This window comes from Mizuhopecten yessoensis, unplaced genomic scaffold, assembly GCF_002113885.1.
Source record: "Mizuhopecten yessoensis strain PY_sf001 unplaced genomic scaffold, ASM211388v2 scaffold10703, whole genome shotgun sequence".
Taxonomy (NCBI): domain Eukaryota; kingdom Metazoa; phylum Mollusca; class Bivalvia; order Pectinida; family Pectinidae; genus Mizuhopecten; species Mizuhopecten yessoensis.
This window is the reverse complement of record NW_018408679.1, coordinates 400,898-416,371: the sequence shown is the minus strand read 5'-3', so window position 1 is coordinate 416,371 and position 15,474 is coordinate 400,898. Positions and strand designations below refer to the sequence as shown.

The following is a 15,474-nucleotide window of genomic DNA, read 5'->3' as shown; positions in this document are numbered from 1 at the left end:
GTCATTCATTAAATCCAAATTTACAACATTCTCAGTGTCATCCATACCATCAATAATGCTATCTATATATAGTTTTCTATCAGCCACATGTTTTACAAAAATATCTTTCGAATCAGTATTCCATCTCTTTGGTCTTGATAAAAACCTCTGACCTTCAGAATCAACAGTATCACCATTGTTATTTAAGTGTACATTTTGATTAATACATAGACAAATGTGAATTGGGCAATGTACATCAGACAATAAAGAAGAGAATTCTTGTATCGAAAAATCTTCTACTAATTTAATAAATTCAAAATTACCTATACAATAATCTACAACACTTGCATTTTTACAGGTTGGTTTACCTATACCTCTATCTTCTCCCATGCGTCCGTTTAAAATATAAATATTACAGTGTTTACAAATATCTAACAAACGCCTTCCATAATCATTCCGTACCTTATCTGTAGAACACCTTACCTTAGGTACATGTATACATTCAAGTTTATTTACATCAGGACTGCCAATATCATCATTTTCATCATCATCTCCATCAACGATGTCTGTAAAATCGTGAGAGTCGGATGTTCTACTGTTAAAATCCCCAAGAAGACAAATACACTTAACATCATGGCTAAACGACAACAATTCATTTTCAACATCTTCAAACAATTCTGATGATGAGTACTTTGAATTAGCCGGAGGTATATACATTGTACCAAATAAAACGTTACCATCAATGTTAAACATTGTACCTTTCATTTTAAGCCATAATGTGTGGTTGCTGTCTGTTTTTAAATGAGATATATATCTGACATATTCATTTTTAACATAAACAATAATACCTCCAGATCTGGTTTTGGCCAGTGACTGTCTATGCTTACAAAATACAGTGTAGCCGTCGATGTCTATAGAATCTGCACTATCAGTTTTCGACTCAGTGATACAAATAAAATCTTAATTCAAGACGTATTCTAGACATTCTGGACATTTAAGTTTGTTGGTGAGACCATTTACATTAATGCCCAAGATTTTAAGTCGATAGTCTTTGGGACCATTAGAAGATCCGCCCTCCACGTTTCCCTATACTGTTTTAACAAATGTCTCCTCATCGGATGGGTCTATACATGAGCTAGCACTCGTGAACTTCCCTCGTTTGGGTGGGGGTGTTACATCGTGGGGACCGCCTGTAGCCGTTGTTGTACCCTCCGCTATGGAGCTGAGCGATGGACGTGGAATGTCGTCACTACCTGCACACGATCGCTGTTGCTAGGTACGCTGTCACTAGGAACGCTAGCACTCGGAACACCTAGTAATACATCGGTATGCGACCGACTGTCTCTATATCTACCACTCTGTGGATCTCCTTGAGCTCTACTGGTATTACCTATGGTGTTCCCTGTATAGAGTTCCCCGTCGACTACTAGCCGATCCCTCACAACTTTAGCTCGGCGCCCATTTCGTCTAAGTTCTTTAAGTTTTGGGTACAGTAGCCTGCGTTTGTCCTCTATTTCTGGGGGGAATTGTTCATTAATATAGTAGGGTGTGCCCTTAAGTTTCCTTGCGTTTCTGAGAATATTGGCTCTTTCATGGTTGTACAGAAACCTAGCTACTATATTACAAATTTTCCAAAATGATGAGCGTTGCCCAACTCAACCTGATCGATCCCCATTTCGTGAGTCAGAAAATCCCTCAGTTTACCCTCTGTATTTTCATCTCTGTCCTCTCGTAGCCCACTAAACACTAGATTGTACTTCATCGATCTCCACTTCAGCTCTGTGACACTGATTTTCAACTCCTCTTTCGCTTCGGTCGTGGTAGACGTTATGAATAGTCGTCGTTGAACTAGGTACAGATTTCTATATATAGCACAGTAGCCACAATATACACGGGGTTGATGGGTTATTCAAATGTCATTTCTATGGCGAACATATTGTCAAATATTGTCAAAACATCACTCAAGGCATTGCGGATATGTAAATACATCATCATACCTTATGCAGCATCACACCATATTTCCATTTTGTTACGAATTCGCTTTTCTTTGGAGAGTTTTTCGGAACACGTCTGCCATTAACACCGAAGATAACCTTTGTACAGATGATGTTCCTGGTCAATCTGAGTGAGTTACCTGGTTAACGAGAGTGTCCTAGCAAAACTGCTACAGTTATATCCAAAACAACATTTAGTAGAGGTTATCTGTATATGCAAAAAAATGAGTGTATTTGGACACTACGAGACAGGGATCTTTAAACATGGTTTGACTATTTTTAGAAGTTTCTTTTTCTTTTTTCTTTGCAGATGCCAATATTTCTTTCTGTATTCATTGGTCTAAGAAAGATGGCGTATTACCCAGTGGAAAGTATGATGGATGGAGGTCTTTGGTGGTTTATTGATCTAACGACTTCTGATCCCCTCTTCATCCTGCCATTCCTCACCTCCGCAACACTTCTCCTTTCCATTGAGGTAAAATTATAACAATTTAATCTACAATCTTCACTAAACAACACTTCTGCTTACATTGGAGGTAAGCTCTTAGAGATTTAAACTACAATCCTCACTGCCACAACACTTCTCCTTACATTGGAGGTAAGCTCTTAGAGATTTAAACTACAGTCCTCACTGCCACAACACTTCTCCTTACATTGGAGGTAATTATAAGCTCTTAGAGATTTAAACTACAATCCTCACTGCCACAACACTTCTCCTTACATTGGAGGTAAGCTCTTAGAAATTTAAACTACATTCCTCATTGCCACAACACTTCTCCTTACATTGGAGGTAAGCTCTTAGCGATTTAAACTACAATCCTCATTGCCACAACACTTCTCCTTACATTGGAGGTAAGCTCTTAAAGATTTAAACTACAATCCTCACTGTCACAACACTTCTCCTTACATTGGAGGTAAGCTCTTAGAGATTTAAACTATAATCCTCACTGCCACAACACTTCTTCTTACATTGGAGGTAAGCTCTTAGAGATTTAAACTACCCCACCCATGGAGACTAAGTCGCTTGGTCATAAGCAGTTGAGATTCCCACCCCAGAACCATATAAATAGGTGCTAGGCACACAGCGACATACGATAATGATATTAGTATTGACTCTTAGGTCTGACCACACCCCTAAGGACTTGTTACTCGGTCATAACTTTGAAATTATTGAGATCCCAACCCTTTAGCTATATGTACAATTGCTGGACATAAAGAGACTAATACAGTCATAGTATTAGAATTGACCCTGGGGTCTGGCGACACCCTAAGGGACTTCATCCCTGGGTCAGAACATGAAAACCTTTAGATCTCCACCCTATTATAATATATACAATTGCTGAGAATGAAGATTTGAATACACATATGCTGACAGGATTGGCCCAGAGGACTGGCCCTTACCCTAAGATTATTTGCCATACCACTTTCATTGAAACTCTTTTGTCGTGATCGTTTACATATCCAGGTTAGCGATTCAGGCCATCTGGGCCTTTTGTTTGTAAAAATTGTCCTGATGATGGCTGTATAGCTGTTCTTATGGTGTTGAGATTCCTTTGATGTCCTTTAATTTCCTTTAGATTTAAGTTTTTCGAGTGAGAATCACTAGTGAAGCCCCAGTGGATCTACCCAAGAACACTACTGTATTGTCTACATTAGGAGTGTTTCATCACACTTGTCTTCTTTACATATCAGACTAGTTCCCTACATATCAGACTAGTTCCCTAGTTGTGCTTTTCGCTATTGGAGAATCTCGTTTTAAACATATTTCCTGTTGCCATAGAAACAAATAGCCAAAACTATAACATTCATTGTTTCAAATACACACATTTCATTTGCAGTATGCTGTAGAAAAAGAACCCCTTCAAACTTAAGACTAAGCCAAACAATCTATGTCCAACTGATAATATTTTTAATAATTTTTTAATTTTGATTGATCAACATCCTTTTTTCTTTTTCAGTTGGGATCTGATGGAGTGTCAAGTAAAACAGTGGGGACAAATACAAAATATGTTGTGAGAGCCATACCAATTATCATGATACCCGTCATGATGTATTTCCCAGCTGTGAGTTCTTAATCCATACCAATTATCATGATACGCGTCATGATATATTTCCCAGCCCTGATTACTTAATCCATACAAAGTATCATGATACCTGTCATGATGTATTTCCCAGCTGTGAGTACTTAATCCATACCAATTAACATGATACCCGTCATGATGTATTTCCCAGCTGTGAGTTCTTAATCCATACCAATTATCATGATACGCGTCATGATGTATTTCCCAGCCCTGATTACTTAATCCATACAAAGTATCATGATACCTGTCATGATGTATTTCCCAGCTGTGAGTACTTAATCCATGCCAATTATCATGATACCCGTCATGATATATTTCCCAACTGTGAGTACTTAATCCATACCAATTATCATGATACCCATCATGATGTATTTCCCAGCCGTGAGTACTTAATCCATACGAATTATCATGATACCCGTCATGATGTATTTCCCAGCTGTGAGTACTTAATCCATACCAATTATCATGATACCCGTCATGATGTATTTCCCAGCCGTGAGTACTTAATCCACACGAATTATCAAGATACCCGTCATGATGTATTTCCCAGCTGTGAGTCCTTAATCCATCCCAATTATCATGATACCCGTCATGATATATTTCCCAACTGTGAGTACTTAATCCATACCAATTATCATGATACACATCATGATATATTTCCCAGCTGTGAGTACTTAATCCATACCAATTAACATGATACCCGTCATGATGTATTTCCCAGCTGTGAGTTCTTAATCCATACCAATTATCATGATACCCGTCATGATATATTTCCCAGCTGTGAGTTCTTAATCCATACCAATTATCATGATACGCGTCATGATGTATTTCCCAGCCCTGATTACTTAATCCATACAAAGTATCATGATACCTGTCATGATGTATTTCCCAGCTGTGAGTACTTAATCCATACCAATTATCATGATACCCGTCAAGATATATTTCCCAGCTGTGAGTACTTAATCCATACCAATTATCATGATACCCATCATGATATATTTCCCAGCTGTGAGTACTTAAAATGTCTGTGAACATTTTGTCTCCTGTCATGTAATTAGTGTTTGATGACATTCTGCTACCACTAGCCCTCCAGAAGCTTTACTTTGTGTGAATATAAATGAAGTATGTAAATTGGATTTATCTCCTATAATAAAAGAGGTCCGCCCATGTGTTCTCAAAAATGTTCTCGAAAGAACTAAATCTACAAATCGTGGTGCAGGCATTTGTGGGAGGAGAATGGAGGGGTATTCTGGCGACAGTTCTAGTTCATATATGGTTTTGTGTTTCCAGCATTTCTGTGGTGTTTTCCAACTTTGATTTGGATTTTGTTTTTTTGTTTCAGGGCTTGAATTTGTATTGGTTGACATCAAACCTGTGTGGTCTAGCAATAGCATCATTTCTAAGACAAGATCGCATTCGAAAGATGTGCAAAATCCCTGTAAAAATTATTCACCCAGTATCAGAGACAGAAAAGAAACCATTTAAGCAGGTCATGAAGGACGGTAAGTTTGGTTGTTGTTTTACCTTCACTAAACCTTTGTGTTTTATTCAGCTAGTGGTATTTTGAACTATAGACATACATTTTATTTTGAACATACCAAACCTTTAGTTTTATGAGTTGGTTGGACAGGTCTAAAATTGATAACAAGCTAGCCTGAATCAGCAACACATTCAAATTGGCAAATTGTATATGAATGTTCATACTTTCTGTCTGTGCAATATTTACATACAAGAGGCCCAATGGGCCTGCGTCGCTCACCTGTATTTACATACAAGAGGCCCAATGGGCCTGCATCGCTCACCTGGTATTAATCTCACACTTGTAATCTTAAAAGTGGACTAAAATACAGCTACAGGCAGAATATCAGTGTTTGATTCATAAGAACCTATTAAAAAAATTAAACATATGACGCCTGTGACCTTGAATGTCGAACAAGGATATCAGGTTGAACAGAGTTTATAGTCTTCCAACCTAGCATATGCTTCTTGCAAAATATCATTACTCTGGACCTTTTGCTTATTAAGAAGTCCTTTAAAGGTTTTTAACATATTTGACCCCTGTGACCTTGAATATATGTCAAGGTCATTCATTTGAACAAACTTGGTAGCCCTTCATCCCAGCATGCTACAGGTCCAATATCAGTACCCTGTGGCTTTTGGTTATTGAGAAGAAGTTGTTTGAAGATTTTAAGACATTTGACCCCTATGACCTAGAAAGCAGATCAAGGTCATTCATTTGAAAAAAACTTAGTAGCCCTTCATCCCAGCATGCTACAGGCCCAATATCAGTACCCTGGGCCTTTAAGTTATTGAGAAGAAGTTGTTTGAAGATTTTACAACATTTTACCCATGTGACCTTGAAAGTTGGTCAAGGTCATTCATTTGAACAAACTTTGTAGCCATTCATCCCAGCATGCTTCTGTCCAAATATCATCACCCGGACAATGGACGGACGAACGATGGACCCCGCACCACGGCATAAGCTTACTCGGTTATTGAGAAGTAGTTGTGTGAAGATTTGAGACATTTAAACCCCTGTAACCTTGAAAGTTCATATAACTGCATACCAGTATTCACCTCAACAAAAATCAATAGTTAAAAAGTATTGGGCAGTATATTTTAAGTTTACAACAAACATTCTGTCAATCATTTTTAGCTCACCTTGTCCGAAGGACCATAATGAGCTGATGCCGGTGCGCAGCGTCCGTCGTTGTCCATCAATTTTTTCTTTAAAACCTATCTCCTCCTAAACACCAAAGAGGATTTCAACTAAATTTAGTCTGAAGCATCACTAGGGGAGAGCAATCATTTCTTAAATAAATGAGGGTGGTTCGACCCCTGGGGCCAGGGGGACAGGGCCCTGATCGGGAACTTAGCTAAATTTGCTTTATAATGCATCTCCTACTTAACGCCAGAGAGGATTTCAACCAAATTTAGTCTGAAACATCGCTAGGGGAGGGCAATCATTTCTTCAATAAGTGAGGTTGGTTCGACCCCAGAGGCCAGGGGGGTGGGGCCCTGAAGAGGAACTTAGCTAAATTTGATTTAAAATGCATCTCCTGCTAAACGCCAAAGAGGATTTCAACCAAATTTAGTCTGAAGCATCACTAGGGGAGGGCAATCATTTCTTCAATAAGTGAGGTTGGTTCGACCCCTGAGGCCAGGGGGGCGGGACCCTGATCGGGAACTTAGCTAAATTTGCTTTAAAAACGCATCTCCTGCTAAACGCCAAAGAGGATTTCAACCAAATTTAGTCTGAAGCATCACTATAGGAGGGCAATCATTTCTGAAATAAATGAGATTGGTTCGACCCCTGAGGCCAGGGTTGCGAGGCCCTGAAGGGGAACTTAGCTAACTTTGCTTTAAAACGCATCTCCTCCTCAACACCAGAGAGGATTTCAACCAAATTTTGTCTGAAGCATCAATGGGGGAGGGCAATCATTTCCTAAATAAATGAGACTGGTTCAACCCCTGGGGCTAGGAAGACCGAGCCCCAAAGAGGAAAATTATCTATTATTTTGCTTTAAGATGCTAATATCCCCTAATTGCCTGAGTGGATTGTACAAAATTTGGTCAAAAACATTATTGAGGAAGAACAAACATTTCTTAATTGAATGAGGTTGATTTGACCCCTGCAGTCCTAAGAAATGATACAGCTAGATTACCATATTCTATGACGTAGATTTTAGCTCACCTGGCCCTTCGGGCCAAGTGAGCTTATGGCATGGTGTGGCGTCCGTCATCCATCCGTCGCCCGTCGTCCGTCCATCCGTCTGTCGCCCGTTGTCCGTCCATCGTCAACATTTTACTTTAAACAACTTCTTCTCAGTAACCAAAAGGCCTAGGGTGATGATATTTGGCCAGAAGCATACTGGGATGAAGGGCTACCAAGTTTGTACAAATACATGACCTTGACTTATATTCTAGGTCACAGGGGTCAAATATGTTTAAAACATTTAAACAACCTCTTCTGAATAACCAAAATGCCCAGGGTACTGATATTTGGCCTGTAGCAATCAGGGCTACCAAATTTGTTCAAATGAATGACCTTGACCCACTTTCAACCTAATGTCATTGTTTGACATTCAAGCTCACACTGATATTCTGCCTGTAGCTGTATTTTAGTCCACTTTTAAGATTACAAGTGTGAGATTAATACCAGGTGAGCGTTTCAGGCCCATTGGGCCTCTTGTCATAAATTGTTAAAAATTGGTTTCTAGGTTTATAAAAGCTTATAGTTGAATGAAAATTAAAGTATTGTCTAATTACACCCTGTAATATGGCATATTACTTATTTCAAAATCTGTTAACATGGCAACTCTATGGAGGCCCCTGATCATGATTAGTTGAAAGTCAGATATTGTGGTCCCAGTTGGGTTGTTTTGAGGAAATTTCATATAAAGATTTATTAATGCATTCAGTTGTAATGACTTAAATATAAAACCAGTTGAGCGATACAGGTCCAATGGACCTCTTGTTATTATCATCCATCTACCTTTGGTGGGGTATTTGTATGGGTGTCTTGTTAGTATGTCAGCAGTTTTTAGCCCACCATCATCTGATGGTGGGCTATTCAAATCACCCTGCGTCCGTGGTCCGCGTCCGTCCTTAAACAATTCTTGTTATCGGTATTTCTCAAGAAGTACCAGAGGGATCTTTCTCAAATTTAATACGTAGGTTCCCCTTTGTTCTTAGCTGTGCAGGGCAACTTTTGAGACTGTTCGGATAAACAACATGGCCGACAGGCAGCCATCTTGGATTTTGATAGTGAAAGTTTGTTATCGCTATTTCTCAGGAAATACCAGAGGGATCTTTCCCAAATTTTATATGTAGGTTCCCCTTTGTCCTTAGCTGTGCAGGGCACCTTTTGAGACTGGTCGGATAAACAACATGGCCGACAGGCAGCCATCTTGGATTTTGATAGTGAAAGTTTGTTATCGCTATTTCTCAGGAAGTGCCAGAGGGATCTTTCCCAAATTTTATATGTATGCTAGATATTGAATAAGGTGGTTTTATTGTTTTTTGTCACTTTGAATAATATTTCTGTTCATGTTAAAAACAAAATCAACTCTCTGTATAAATATATTAGGTGACCGTTAAGGCCCATGGGCCTCTTGTTGTCTTCTCCTACCCTGTTGATTAACATGATGTTAATGCATCATTGACGTGATGTTAATTGAATTGTTGATGTGACGTCATGCAATTGATAGACTGGGAAAACCTCCCATCTCAGCACTAGGATGAGATCAGGATATATCAGACCAGGAAAAGTGTGGATACCTGTCCAAGGTATGAGAAATCCTTCTCTTATTCTAGGGTGAGATATATATAAGGAAAAGTGTGGATCCCTGTCCAAGGTAGAGAAATCCTTCTCTCACTCTAGGGAGAGATAAAGATATATCAGACTAGGAAAAGTGTGGATCCCTGTCCAAGGTAGAGAAATCCTTCTCTCACTCTAGGGTGAGATCAGGATATGTTTATATCAGACCAGGAAAAGTGTTGATACCTGTCCAAGGTAAGAGCAATCCTTCTCTCATTCTCGGGTGAGATAAAGATATATCAGACCAGGAAAAGTGTGGATACCTGTCGTAGGTAAGAGAAATCCTTCTCTCACTCTAGGATGAGATCAGGATATATCAGACCAGGAAAAGTGTGGATCCCTGTCCAAGGTAGAGAAATCCTTCTCTCACTCTAGGATGAGAACAGGATATATCAGGCCAGGAAAAGTGTGGATACCTGTCTAAGGTAAGAGAAATCCTTCTCTCACTCTAGGGTGAGATCAGGATATATATATCAGACCAGGAAAAGTGTGGATACCTGTCTAAGGTAGAGAAATCTTTCTCTCACTCTAGGGTGAGATCAGGATATATATATATCAGACCAGGAAAAGTGTGGATACCTGTCCAACGTAAGAGAAATCCTTCTCTCACTCTAGGGTGTGATCAGGATATATATATATCAGACCAGGAAAAGTGTGGATACCTGTCCAACGTAAGAGAAATCCTTCTCTCACTCTAGGGTGAGATCAGGATATGTATATATCAGACCAGGAAAAGTGTGGATACCTGTCCAAGGTAAGAGAAATCCTTCTCTCACTCTAGGGTGAGATCAGGATATATATATATCAGACCAGGAAAAGTGTGGATACCTGTCCAAGGTAAGAGAAATCCTTCTCTCACTCTAGGGTGAGATCAGGATATGTTTATATCAGACCAGGAAAAGTGTGGATACCTGTCCAAGGTAAGAGAAATCCTTCTCTCATTCTAGGGTGAGATAAAGATATATCAGACCAGGAAAAGTGTGGATACCTGTCCAAGGTAAGAGAAATCCTTCTCTCACTCTAGGGTGAGATCAGGATATATATATATCAGACCAGGAAAAGTGTGGATACCTGTCCAAGGTAAGAGAAATCCTTCTCTCACTCTAGGGTGAGATCAGGATATGTTTATATCAGACCAGGAAAAGTGTGGATACCTGTCCAAGGTAAGAGAAATCCTTCTCTCACTCTAGGGTGAGATCAGGATATGTTTATATCAGACCAGGAAAAGTGTGGATACCTGTCCAAGGTAAGAGAAATCCTTCTCTCACTCTAGGGTGAGATCAGGATATGTTTATATCAGACCAGGAAAAGTGTGGATACCTGTCCAAGGTAAGAGAAATCCTTCTCTCACTCTAGGGTGAGATCAGGATATGTTTATATCAGACCAGGAAAAGTGTGGATACCTGTCCAAGGTAAGAGAAATCCTTCTCTCATTCTAGGGTGAGATATATATATATCAGACCAGGAAAAGTGTGGATACCTGTCTAAGGTAGAGAAATCTTTCTCTCACTCTAGGGTGAGATCAGGATATATATATATCAGACCAGGAAAAGTGTGGATACCTGTCCAACGTAAGAGAAATCCTTCTCTCACTCTAGGGTGTGATCAGGATATATATATATCAGACCAGGAAAAGTGTGGATACCTGTCCAACGTAAGAGAAATCCTTCTCTCACTCTAGGGTGAGATCAGGATATGTATATATCAGACCAGGAAAAGTGTGGATACCTGTCCAAGGTAAGAGAAATCCTTCTCTCACTCTAGGGTGAGATCAGGATATGTATATATCAGACCAGGAAAAGTGTGGATACCTGTCCAAGGTAAGAGAAATCCTTCTCTCACTCTAGGGTGAGATCAGGATATGTATATATCAGACCAGGAAAAGTGTGGATACCTGTCCAAGGTAAGAGAAATCCTTCTCTCACTCTAGGGTGAGATCAGGATATATATATATCAGACCAGGAAAAGTGTGGATACCTGTCCAAGGTAAGAGAAATCCTTCTCTCACTCTAGGGTGAGATCAGGATATGTATATATCAGACCAGGAAAAGTGTGGATACCTGTCCAAGGTAAGAGAAATCCTTCTCTCATTCTAGGGTGAGATAAAGATATATCAGACCAGGAAAAGTGTGGATACCTGTCTAAGGTAAGAGAAATCCTTCTCTCACTCTAGGGTGAGATCAGGATATATATATCAGACCAGGAAAAGTGTGGATACCTGTCTAAGGTAAGAGAAATCTTTCTCTCACTCTAGGGTGAGATAAAGATATATCAGACCAGGAAAAGTGTGGATACCTGTCCAAGGTAGGAGAAATCCTTCTCTCACTCTAGGGTGAGATAAAGATATATCAGACCAGGAAAAGTGTGGATACCTGTCCAAGATAAGAGAAATCCTTCTCTCATTCTAGAGTGAGATAAAGATATATCAGACCAGGAAAATGTGGATACCTGTCCAAGGTAAGAGAAATCCTTTTCTCACTCTAGGGTGAGATCAGGATATATATATATCAGACCAAGAAAAGTGTGGATACCTGTCCAAGGTAAGAGAAATCCTTCTCTCATTCTAGGGTGAGATATATATATATCAGAGCAGGAAAAGTGTGGATACCTGTCCAAGGTAAGAGAAATCCTTCTCTCACTCTAGGATGAGATCAGGATATATATATATCAGACCAAGAAAAGTGTGGATCCCTGTCCAAGGTAAGAGAAATCCTTCTCTCATTATAGGGTGAGATATATATATATCAGAGCAGGAAAAGTGTGGATACCTGTCTAAGGTAAGAGAATTGCTTCTCTCACTCTAGGATGAGATCAGGATATATCAGACCAGGAAAAGTGTGGATACCTGTCCAAGGTAAGAGAAATCCTTTTCTCACTCTAGGCGTGAGGGGATTCCCCCCGAGTAAGAACAACTGTTTGACATCACATCACCCCATTGATAAAATGTCAACATTGCATATGTGACAGGGCTAAGAGGGATGGAGTAAAATAATTCAATTAGATTACGCTGTGAGATACATATATTACTGAATTATCTAAAAGTGAAAAAAGGTTGTACAGTATTCAGGAATTTTGATGTAACAATATTTTTTCCAGGTTGGGCACAATTTAAAAGGAAACAGAAAATGAAGGAGACAGCAAACCAGACAATGGCTGATTTCAAGAAAGCGGGGACAGGACCTTTAACAAAAACGTATGCAGCTGATCCGACTTTAAGTAAAAGGAAACAGTTAGCAAAGATTGATTTAAAGAAATCGGAGATTGGACCTTTAACAAAAACTTATGCAACTGATCCAACTTCAAAGAAGAAAGTTACGAAGAGCTTACATTAGGACTGATTGCTGTTACAATGCAGAAATGTAAAACTATGAAGTTGTTACGACAGATCACAGAACAATAAAAACTTGTGACGTCAGGACAGTCAAAAGGTACATAAAAGTGACGTTAAAACGCACAGCTGTTACAACAGTTGGGCTTTGACAAGTCAGAAAGATGTACCGAGTGATATTTGTTAGATTACTGTTTATAACATCTCAGATTTTGTTACTTTGAAAAAATATGTTTATTTTTCCAATATTATTCGAGTGATAGTGACTACTTCACTATTGCCAAACAGTGTCTGAGCAACAGGTTTCCTTGTTTATGATATGGGAAGTAAGACATTGTTCTGCAATGAAATTCACATTTATGTCTGTGGTTAATACAGACCATAGGTTTATCTATAGAAGTCGGTTTTGGCTCACTGAGCTGAAGAGCAGTATTCTTTCTTCGTTGTATAACAAGCTATCATATTCCCCAAACAGTATTGTAGATTCTTGTTGGCCTCATTGTTAGATCTTAACTGTAAAATTGTTACCCTGGGGCAGTGATTGTGTATGCCTGAAATGCATCAGAAGTAATGTGGTTGTAAACAATACTTTTTGAAGATCATCTGGTACCAGATCTGTAAAGAGTGTATGTGTATTATGTGTAGGTATTGCTGCTTGTTTATATGTAGGCGTTAATTTAATTTTCAATGCATTCTTGTACATGTTGAAGTCTTATTTATAACTTTGAACAATTTATCTGTATTCGGTTTTCCAAGATTTAGTAAGAAATTTTAAATCCTGGTAGATGACTTAATCAGTTAGGATCTACCTGCTTGGTCGAAGAAATTTTTCAAATATGTTTATAACACAATTCATATCTCCCAAACATTGCATGCCTTTAAATGCATCATATTCATTAGGAAGATTGTTTTGGTATCAACTGTAGGAAACTAGCATTTTAGTTTTGATTTAAGGCAAAGCTTCACAAAATATCATCACACAAGCTTAAGCCTAAGGAGGCACATTAGTTTAGTGGTAGGATGCGGGGCTTGTGACCGAAGGGTTGCGGGTTTGAGTCGCATCACGGCACTGTGTTGTATCTTTAAGCAAAATACTTTACTCCGCTTATTCCAGTCTACTTAGCTGTAAATGAGAACATGTGGTTAGGCAGTGCTAGAATTGTTGAATGCTAGCTGTGAGTGCCGGAATGGCAGCACCGGAATGGCAGCACCGGCTGTATGCACACACATCCCCAGCCCCCAGGAAGTTGCCCTATATCCACAGATAATAATTTGTGAACCGCATTGCGACAACTTTCAAACTAGGTTGTGATAAAGCGGTATATAAGAACCTCGAGTTATTATTATTATTATATGGTGTATAAGTGACATGCCTAGAACAGAACAGAATTGTAAGTTACATATGCAGTAAGTTATATTCAACAAGACATTTCTTGGCCAGTAAGAGTGATGCTAAATGCATAGATACCAATGGGACATCAAAGCATCTACTTTCACTGTTAAAGTATATCCTCCTTGTGCCAGTCACTCATTTCAGTAAATCAGAATAAAATTAAGATCCATGATCATCAAAAGCAGTCTACAAGTTCTTTGCATAAATTTAAGTAAAATGAGGATACCCAGTACTTTTTTCTTTAAAACCCAAATAGGAAATAGAGAAAGAATAGGTTTAAAAGTTCAAACTTTTTTTTACAGTTATAATGTATTGTGTTGATGTAAGCAATGAAGAAATGATGATTAAAGAATGTCTGAACTAAATGTGACAACTTGTTCCTTTACTCTTTTGTCTCGGGAACATTTCCATTGAGTAACTATTAGTTTCCTGATGTAATTGAAGGATTTCCCCCTTTGGTGATGTACACTTCAAAGAGTTTTATAGCTTAAACAAGTCTGATAACAGTCTCATATGCATTATTAGAGTTTGCACAGCATATTCCGTCTTTGCGTATTGCAGAGTTATCTGCTCTTGAGAGCAGGGATTGATTGTTACGTCATTTGTTTGTGAGAGAAACGTCATCAATTTTTGAGAAAACAACGTAATTTCCTCACACAAAGCAATGACGTAACAATCAATACCTGCTCACAAGAGAAGATAACTCTGCAATACGCAAAGACGGAATAGAGGGCCTGTCTTTTATTAGCACACCATCAGATGATGGTGGGCTATTCAAATCGCCCTTCGTCCATCTTAAACAATTTTTTTTTTTTTTTTTTTTTTTAAGATTTTCATAAAATCATTGAAACCGAAGCAAAACAGTCCAACTTTATACACATTTAAAAGTCAACATTGTAATTATTTGTTCAGCATCTAAAGATGAAAATGAAAGGGCTTATGCTTTATAGCTCGAACATGTTTCTAATTGTTTTTAGCTCACCTGGCCCGAAGGGCCAAGTGAGCTTATCCCATGGTGCAGCGTCCGTCGTCCGTCAACTTTTTCCTTTAAAATGCTACTTGTCCTGAATGGTTCAGCGGATTTTGACCAAATTTGGTCAGGAGCATCATTGGCCAAAGGGTTCCCAGTTTTGTATAAACGGAGGGTATAACCCCCCTGGGGGCAGAGGGGCGGGGCCAAATAGGGGGAAAATAGGTAAATCTTTAAAAATCTTCTTCTCAACCAATAGAAGGATTTTGACCAAATTTGTCCTAGAGCATCTTTGGACAAAGAAGACTCAAGTTTTATAAACGGAGGGTATAACCCCCCTGGGGGCAGAGGGGCGGGGCCAAATAAGGGGAAAATAGGTAAATCTTTAAAAATCTTCTTCTTCTCAACC

General features: G+C 38.9%; 1 protein-coding gene across 2 annotated transcripts in view; it reads left to right on the top strand.

Moving 5' to 3' along the window:
* The window catches only part of LOC110461893 (mitochondrial inner membrane protein OXA1L-like), a 29,723-nt gene extending 15,261 nt beyond the window's left edge, over positions 1-14,462 (top strand). Inside the window, exons 6-10 of one of the 2 annotated variants that reach the window (XM_021515619.1) lie at positions 2,284-2,448; positions 3,932-4,036; positions 5,397-5,556; positions 9,294-9,343; positions 12,471-12,539. In XM_021515619.1, the coding sequence (XP_021371294.1) occupies positions 2,284-2,448; positions 3,932-4,036; positions 5,397-5,556; positions 9,294-9,298 (435 nt within the window). In that variant the 3' untranslated portion in view covers positions 9,299-9,343; positions 12,471-12,539. Of the gene's footprint in view, positions 1-2,283; positions 2,449-3,931; positions 4,037-5,396; positions 5,557-9,293; positions 9,344-12,470 lie in introns of both variants that reach the window. The other variant, XM_021515618.1, reaches the window with a different exon arrangement.
* The last annotated feature ends 1,012 nt before the right edge of the window (positions 14,463-15,474 follow it).